The 8,987-nt window shown below is 35.6% G+C and overlaps 1 protein-coding gene across 1 annotated transcript; it reads left to right on the plus strand.

Moving 5' to 3' along the window:
* The first annotated feature begins 659 nt into the window (after positions 1-659).
* On the plus strand, positions 660-4,960 carry LOC131351271 (cilia- and flagella-associated protein 43-like). Its single transcript, XM_058386630.1, has 8 exons — positions 660-1,255; positions 1,404-1,610; positions 2,430-2,519; positions 3,327-3,407; positions 3,500-3,625; positions 3,841-3,948; positions 4,176-4,386; positions 4,667-4,960. The coding sequence occupies exons 2-8, from the start codon at positions 1,518-1,520 to the stop codon at positions 4,675-4,677; spliced, it is 720 nt and encodes a 239-aa protein (XP_058242613.1). The 5' UTR covers positions 660-1,255; positions 1,404-1,517; the 3' UTR covers positions 4,678-4,960.
* Positions 4,961-8,987: the final 4,027 nt, after the last annotated feature.

Raw genomic sequence — 8,987 nt, forward strand, 5'->3', positions numbered from 1 at the left:
CACAGATTCTTCACATTTGCTAATCGGGCCTACTTTAATAATGAATAGACCAAAGAAAAGAAAAGTTGACAGTGAATGTCCAGGAGTGGACAGGTAAAAAAAAAAAATTTTTTCATGGACATCAGATCAAGAACCGTTGCGGTTTTCAAAAATAACAATATCAGCCTCCACCAAGCATGCTAACTACTCTAGCAACCAGTCAATGCAAGAAAGGTTTCACATGTAATTTATATTAGTTTAAATATTATTTTATTATAATGTTATAATAAATGATTCAAAATTAGTGTAAAATTAAATATATATATATATATATATATATATATTCTGCACTATAAAAATGGTGTAATATAAAAAAAATAGTCTAATATTATTGTAATAAATATAATAAAGATTACATTAATATGTAATATAAATATGTATTATGTTTGTATTAGTTAATTCTTCTCTGCTATTGGCCTGGCCGTCTGTCAAATTTTAAAACCCAGTTCGACCCTTGAGCCAAACTGTTTGCCCACCCCTCTTGTAAAGGATAATGTAAATAATTTGTATTGCACTGTTTATGAACATTGTCCTGTTTTTCATTTAACCCCTTAGAGCCATGTTAGCTGTTTAGACTTATAATCCTGACTTTTGTAAAAACACACCATTCCTAATAGTTTCCTGGTAGTTACTGAATCATTTATGATGGTTCATTAAAATAATATGCAAATTTAATCCTGGACCATAAGCAAATACTGATTTTAAGAAGGTTTACTTTGTCTGGACAGCAAACAACAATCAGCCATACAATTATATATATTTTTTAATTGTACCATTATGAGATTCCCAGAGAGTTGCCAGACATGGGGAAGCTGGAGCTGCTGGAGTTTAACCTGGACGTGGACGAGCTACAGAGACTCCAAGAACTAGGAGAGCAGGAGGTCGCCAAGGTAAAAGAAGTGTATCTTTATTTTATTTATTTATATTGGGAGGCCATTTTAAACAGAGTCAGTACAGACCCTACATACCTCTTACATTGGCAGTGCTCAATTTCTACTATTATGTATAAGTAATTGTTCTGGATATTTCTAATAACGCATTCATAATTTATTTATTTATTTATTGCATGATGCTTAGCAATAACTTTGTTGTGTATGAATTATATGAGGTGAGAGAGAAGATTGAGCTGGAAATTGTGGCAAGGGAAGTCCCTTTTTTGTGACCTTCGTTTATAAGTTTCCACAGAAAGTCTCATAACCAGATCATCCTGCTACAGGTGATGTCCTCATTTTACCCTGATTGTATTTATAAAGAAACAAAATGCTAAAAACAAAGGATATAAAGTTTTTAAATTTAAAATGTGAAAAACCTTCATATACATACTGTACATATAGAGATTTTTATTTGAATAATTTTAATTCTAGGATGTTATTTACAAAGTGAAGACAGCTTTCAATACAGAGTTTGAGGCTGTGTACAAACAGAAGGAGCAAGAGATCAGCCGCATAAGAGACAGGAACAAGCGCATTGCAGATATTATGAGTAAGCTGGAGCTGCAGGAGACCCTATGGGAGCCCACACTGTCCGACAACGAGAGACCAGAGAGAGCTCTCACTGTCTCTGACTCTGAGGTAACAACACCAGCAAGGTGGTCTGGAATATTGATTGCTAAGTGTTATTGCACCAACAATTTATATCTTTCCCAGTAGTTCTTAAACACTGAAATATGAATGTGATTGTGATCTACTGTTTGCTTTTTTTGCTTTTACTAATTTCAATTCATAATATCCAATGCCATGTTGTCTCAGGGAATTTTACTCTCTCACTGTAACCTCTGGCTTGTTCATTCGAGACCTAAATCTACACTCAGATTTCTATAAAGCTGCTTTGTGGCATTGTCTATTGTTAAAATGGAATTAATTTGCTTCTGCCAGTCAAGCTAATCACATACAATCTTTAGTTTTGCAGTGCATTTAAACTTTGATTTATATTTTAATATATGTATCTATGATATTTATAGACAGATACTGCATTAGAGTCCATACTAAGAGTTTGTGATCTGGGTGGAAATGGTTCTGTAATTTGTTATCCAACATTTGTAAGTGTGCAACATATAGCTGCCTGCCTTTAGCTCTGAATTTGACCCAGTGTCTCGTGGTTTCTAGTATTCAGGCCCAATCCCATTCTGCATAATTTATTGCTCCCACAAAGAAATGTAAAAACTGGCTTTAGCAGTGGATGCTACTGTTTCAGGCAACAGGTCAAGACAAGTACTTAGAACATGTCTGTTTAGCTCTGAGGTTTGTTTGAGAAACACAAACTTAAATAAAATTCATTTTGAAAGTAATCAGTTTATTGTTATTGTTGAGATTTTAAAGCTGGCTGTGTTTTTGAACCTTGTTTTACATCTGTGGACAGCTGGCTCAGTGAGTTTCTATGTATGTTTCTAGATCAAGGTTGAGAAATACCTGACACCTGAGCAGAGGCAGAGAGAGGAGGAGCAGAGAAAGGAAGAGGAGCAGAGGCGGCTTAGAGAAAAGGTATTAAAAGTAACTGTAATGCCAAGTTTCTAATCATTTTATATTTGAAGTAAAAATGAAAGCATTTTCTTTATGTCAGTTAAAATTTTTAGTAGTAATTTATGTACACTATATGGCCAATGTCACCAAGTACAGCAAGGGCCATGAAGACATTTGCTAAGGTTAGAATGGAAAAACTCTTGTGACATTCATAGAGCCCTGAAAAACAACTGGGATGATATGAAACACCAGTATGCCCCAGTACTTTTAGCACAATGTCAGTGCCTTACTGGGACATTGATAGTTTAGCATTAAGATGTAGACTATCAATCAGAAAGTCATGAGTTCAATATCACAGCACTGCCAAGCTGCCACTTCTGTGTCCTTGAGCAAGGCACTTAAACCTCAAACTGCTCAGTTATAGACATGAGATAAATGTTAATCAATCTGGATAAGGTGTCTGCCAAATGCCATGAATGCAAATAACCACACAAATGCTCTTTTGGCTGAATGAGCAAATCCCTAAATCATACTCCACAAATCTAGTGTAAAGCCTTCCCAAGAGAAGCTTATTATTGCAGCAGAGGAACTAAATCTGGAACAGGATGTTCAACAAGCATATATGAGTGTTATAGTAAGGTCTCCTCAAACTTTTTGGTATTATAAGGTTTTGAAATGTAATAAAATATACTGGTGCTAACAATTAATTAATTGTTATTAATCTTTATATTAATTATAATAATATTGTCATTAATCTTTGAAATGATGTCTTATGAAAATAATCTCTTGTGGCTCTCTATTTTCCCTATTTTTATTTATATTGGATAGGAGGGCGATAGCAGAGCGCGAGCTTTGGATGAAATGATGGGTGGAATTCTCAAGGTCAAAAAAGTGGACATCCTGAAAATGGTAGAGTGGCCTATTTAAACAGAAAGAATATTTAACCCAAAGCATTTAGAATGTGATCATATTGAGCAGTTAATTTTTTTTTTTACTTAAAGGAAGTGCCAGCACCAGAATTTATAGTTAAGCCTGAGCTCCAGTGGACGGATGAGGAAAGAAGAAGCTACAAAGAATATGAAACACAAGTAAAGAAGCTCAGGGAAGAACAGACACTGTATAGACAGGTGTGATTTATTATCTATTAAATTAGTTACATACAGAATATGCAGGCATCCATTAATGAATCCACCCAGGCTTTTGATGAAATACTGAGCAAGCTATATGAAAGAAAACTGAAGTCAGAAATGGCTATATACCAGGCAAGTAGATGAAATTTACCTTTGTTCAAAGCTATCTAAACTAAAATACCAAGTTATGAATAATAACTTTTGTACCTCAGGAAGAACTAAAGATCGTCAATCTGCTCCGTTCTATAATAATTGAGGAAGAGATGCTGGACAGAGAGGAAAAGCTGATCTACGGACTAGAGGAGGCCAGAGCCGTTGAGGTACAGTTTCATTGGTTACATTCCTGTTGTCAGCTGTCCAGTTCATTTAGGTGTAGTGTATCATGAACAAAAGAGTGAGACGTGATGCACATAGCTCATTTTGTTCTAAAGGATGAGACAAGTTGTGCATGAAGAAACTTGTGTGGCATGTTAATTATATTGGCTATGAGATAGTTTTTCATGTCCTATAAAATGCTTTCGCGTATGACTCACTTTTCTTTTGGCAGAATGAAATAAGGAAGAGGTTGAATAATCAAAGAGAGGATGTAGAGGCCTTTCGGGAGACGTATGATACAGCAGTCACAGAAGATAAAGTAAGATCACTGTCTGACAACTTTTGTCCTTTTGAAAGCTTCTTGACAGGAGATTTTGCAAGTTTTGTGATGTCCCAGGACACATTGTTGACCAGCTCTACAAGCTTTACAAGCGCAGACCCAGGTACTTTCAGTAATGGAGATCCATCAATGAGAAAAAATACCCATTTTGCCTTAATTAACCTTATATATCTATATCTATCTATCTATCTATCCATCCATCCATCCATCCATCCATCCATCCATTCATCCATCACTTTTCTAGATTGCACATTTAGGAACATTGTCAGGAAATATTAGATTATTTATTCATTATCATGCTGCAAAACATTTGCCAACAATATAAAACATACTATAGTATTTATATTTGTACTATTTTTCACTTAATGTTAAATTTTTTTCAGCCTGCGAGTAGAGAGGTCGACATTGTGCTCCAATGTTATGGTACAGCTCCTGTTAAAACAGGGCCAGGTTGAGGTGGAGAATGAAGATTTTGCTGCAGACTACTCAGACTCTTTGTTGCTACACCGTAATGTTGTGGAAGACCTGAATAGCACCATCAGGGTATTCAGACTAACTACAGTTACACTCTTCCTTTCTCTTTGCTGCTTATGTATACTGCCATGTCATTTCTTGAGAACCTAAACAGAACTGTAGTGTGATACAAGGTGCAAATAATGTGGAACACTGAACTTCTCTTCCAGGTTAAGTACAAAGACCTTCGTAAAAGAATTATTCAGGAGGAATGGGAGTATAAGAGGATGAGTATGCAGACTTCAAGATCTCAGAAACAAAGCCAGAGACATTCAGATGCTGCATCTGTCTTGGGAAGTCTTAGAGGTAAAGCCTGGATTTGCTTATAGCTGTGGAATGTTACAGAACATTGTTTGAACATTCTTGAATAGAAAGCTTCCTGGCCTGAGTAATGTATTTGTAAATCCCTTAACTATGAAATACAAAAGTACAGCTCACATCCATCACTGAAACTTTTTTTATAAAGTCTGGTCTCAGGCCATTAACCATGAAATGTGCTATTATTTTAACTGAACCTAAGGGTTGGGAAATATGTGAGGGAAAAAACACAACTCTAACAGCACATCAGAGTGAGGCAATTACTGAAAATTGTAGTTTTTAGTAATTGATGAATGACAAGTCATACTGTTTTTCAGTTAAAATTTATATTTAGCCTTGTGAAAAATCCTAGAAACAAGTTAGATCCTGTTGTATTAAAGAAGCAATAAATAACCATCCCCACACCAGGATCTGGACAGAGGAGAACGACAGAATTCCCAAGAAGGTGTCTTCTGGAAGACAATAGCATTGGAAGAGAAGGTAATAAACTCTTTTTTTTATATGTGGAAAAATCAAAGTAAATCCATAGATGTTCTGAGTACAGCATGAGTCCACTGCTGTCTTTTTCTCTAGACTCATAGAAAGAATGTCAAGAACTGTAAGAGGATGATAAAGGAGCTGAACAAACAAATCGAAGAGAAGAAAGAAATTAATGCAGCTTTAGAGCTGCAGTTGAAAAACATGCAAGTGACTGTTGCAGAAAGAAGGAACATCTATGAGGCCCGAGGTATCTGTTTTGTTTTTAAATAAAACCATTTAAATATTAAGCTATATAGAGCATAGCTTTATACACACAAACCCATTCTATGTAAACCCAAGCCTTTTTATATAAACTTGATTTCTATGTAAGAGCTATTCTATATTGTATCTTCAGCATTGGAAGATCATCAAGAGCATGAAGCTAAGCAACACATTCAAAACATCCTGCAGAGGAGGAAACTTGTGGACTTGGCCAAAGCACAGGATATGGACATAGCCGTACTGAGCACTGAGCTGAAATGCATGCACATGAAGACATTTCCTGCTTTTTGCTCAATAAAAACATATCTAATAGAGAACATTGAATACCAAATCCTGTTATTCACTCTCCACAATCACATTTAAAGCCACAAGAGGAAAGGCACTTAAAAAATCAAACATGAAATAAGAAAAAATGTGGCATAAGATGCAATTCTGCTCTAAGAGAGTACAATAACACAGTGATATCAAGAACTACATTTTTACAACATTACACATTGTATGTGGCAGCTGGGAATAAGAGGAATGAAACAATGATGTTGTTTTAGTAAAATAATCAACTTCAGGTTAGTAACAACCCTTCACTCTCACACCACTCCATCAATTATTAATGTCTTATACTAGCTTAGTCTCTTATAACACTTCTAAAGAGATAAAACCAACACCTGTAGAAGCTTAAAGAAATTATAACTAACAACCTTTTTAATGATGATCTCAGTACAGTTCCAGTTAAACTAACCTAAACTTATATTTTTATTTTATGTACCTACATAGTCAAGAGCCAGAAAGCGTTTGAATAAAAATAGTAAACCATGGCCCAGTTTGCCCTACAATGTCTTAATGCTGAAGCCATTTCATTTAAAATCGTTCATTAAACTCTTTTCTTTTATGCTCATCATTTACATGTGTCAGTAGAAATTGCAGTGCCTATGCTAAAGAGTTCACCAGGGGCTTCATGTAGCTTATCTGTTAATATGATACTGCTTTTGCTGCGTCTTATTAAGGAGCAAATAAGAGCAGGGATTAACATTACTACATGCCATGACTTGAATATCAAATATTCACTGCCTGGAGGTTTTATAGTGCTTGTGGTTTCTTCCAAAGCTGGTATTAGCGAGAATGTTTTCACTGCTGCTTGATGTGCAGACATTTGCCCCACATATGATTGTGTCATTGTACAGCTTAAAGGAAAACACACATATGGCAATATCAGAATATGGATTTATGCTGAACATGAATATAATTTAATTAACTAGGGTGACAGAACACTCTTGCTGTATTGTGAACTCGGTCCCTGTGTATTTCTCTGTAGCAGAGTGAAAGGAAAGCTCTCTGGTGTCTCACTGCAGCTGGCGGGTGTACACAATAGCTGAGATACAATATTAGCCCTAATGTTCTTTACACAATAGGGTGATGGGTGTGTCTTTGGCTCAATAGGCAGGACTTTGAAGTGGTTAAAAAGGACTTTTTAAGGATTGCAGTGGACACTGAATGGAAAGTTCACAATTTTCTCATAAGTTTTTTAGCAAGTGAACTATTTTAAGTGATTACAATCCCCTCACAGTGATTATCCCTGGCCTTTATCCTAACTTATGAAGTCAGTTTTACTGAAGAAGCAGTTAGGATAGGAAGTTTTGTTGGTATGCCAATTTTTCTGCCAAGATTCATGTTGAGACTCTTTTTTTTCTTCTGCATGGTTTCTGCTGTTCAAGCGTTTACTTGCTCACAGGAGATTCCACTAATGTTAGCTGTACTTTTGTGAATCACCTTATGACTCTGTATAGCAACAAATATCAAATCTGTTCTCTCAGTGCTTTCACACGTGACGAGGTGGAGCTTAGGCTCTTTTTGTGAGTCATGTACACTCTGTGTCTAGTGGGTGTGGAGTGGTGGGTGTTGGTGATGATGGGAAAGTGTATGACTAGACAGGGAAAAAAAAAGCCTGCACTGCTTTGTGTATTATGTGTTTACCTGGTTGCCATTATAATTGTAATCCTGAAGCTGTTTTTTGGATATGGTGATTAATTTTTGTAGTATGATTATTTAAATATGCATTAATGCTGTGGCAAGCAAGTTCTGATTCACACTTTTTTTTACCTTCTGAGTCATAATTTTTTACCTGAACTAAACTTAAACTGAAGCCGATGCATGCAATAAAAATGTGCTCTCTTATCTATAGAATTAAACCAGGACAGTTTTGGTTACAGGAAAATAATCCTGTGGGTGATGTGGACAGGCAGCTGGTAAATTTTTTGTTACTGAAATGAAAAAATAAAAATATAAATGTTAATTTGTTTACAGACACATCACCATATAAACGATTAATTACAGGCCTTTTAAAATGTATGTGAAGTGTCTGCCAGTTGAGTCTATCTGTAAGTTATTGCTAAAGAAACAATAACCTGTTCGAGCACACACATTAATATACATTTAAATTACAGCTTCCACTACTGTCAGATCTGCTGTTATAAATAAAAAAAAATCACTTTCTGACCAATCCGTTTTGAGGCTTTAACAGCACTGTGGTATAATTTACAATAGAATATACATTAATGTTGAGACAAGCCAGTTCTGATACATATTTCTGCCTTACATCTTAGTGCCTTTAGGCAAAACAGTATGAATGCCGTTGAAATCTGTTCTCTAATCTGTGGAAACGTATCAGCCGGCCCTGAGGGTGTAGAATGAATTCACCTTAAATTACCCCAATTGTCTTGATTATTTCCTTTTGTTCTCTCTCAAAAATTTTTTCAACAGTTTTTCACACTGGTGGACAATCAGACCATTTCACTAGCTTGAGTAGAAGAAAATTTGAAAAAAAGTTTGTTCTGTGTCACTTTACTTGTCTATCCAGACTAATTAAACAGTATAAAATTTAAGATCTCACCAAAGGAAGGTACTGAGACATATAATATATTCAGCTCCACCTCTTTCATCTGAACATGGCCAGAGGCAGTGTTTCATATGATTATGAAGGCTGAAATTGCAGCTCCCCAGGGTATTGTTATTTAAAAAAAAAAAAAAAAAAGAAAGAAAGAAAAAAGTTTGCCAGTCTGTGTGTGTGCCTGCCAAACACTTGGGAGTGGCTCGGAGTAAAACCCAACCCAGGAGTCCTGCAGAGGCTTGTTGGAGAAA

This window comes from Hemibagrus wyckioides, linkage group LG03, assembly GCF_019097595.1.
Source record: "Hemibagrus wyckioides isolate EC202008001 linkage group LG03, SWU_Hwy_1.0, whole genome shotgun sequence".
Classification (NCBI taxonomy): domain Eukaryota; kingdom Metazoa; phylum Chordata; class Actinopteri; order Siluriformes; family Bagridae; genus Hemibagrus; species Hemibagrus wyckioides.

Excerpts from the sequence above, each read along its gene's own strand:
- LOC131351271 (XM_058386630.1), top strand. The coding sequence starts at position 1,518 with ATGAGTAAGCTGGAGCTGCAGGAGACCCTATGGGAGCCCACACTGTCC. Across the intron at positions 3,626-3,840 it reads AACAGACACTGTATAGACAG|GAAGAACTAAAGATCGTCAA; the intron begins GTGTGATTTATT and ends TTTGTACCTCAG. Across the intron at positions 3,949-4,175 it reads AGGAGGCCAGAGCCGTTGAG|AATGAAATAAGGAAGAGGTT; the intron begins GTACAGTTTCAT and ends TTCTTTTGGCAG.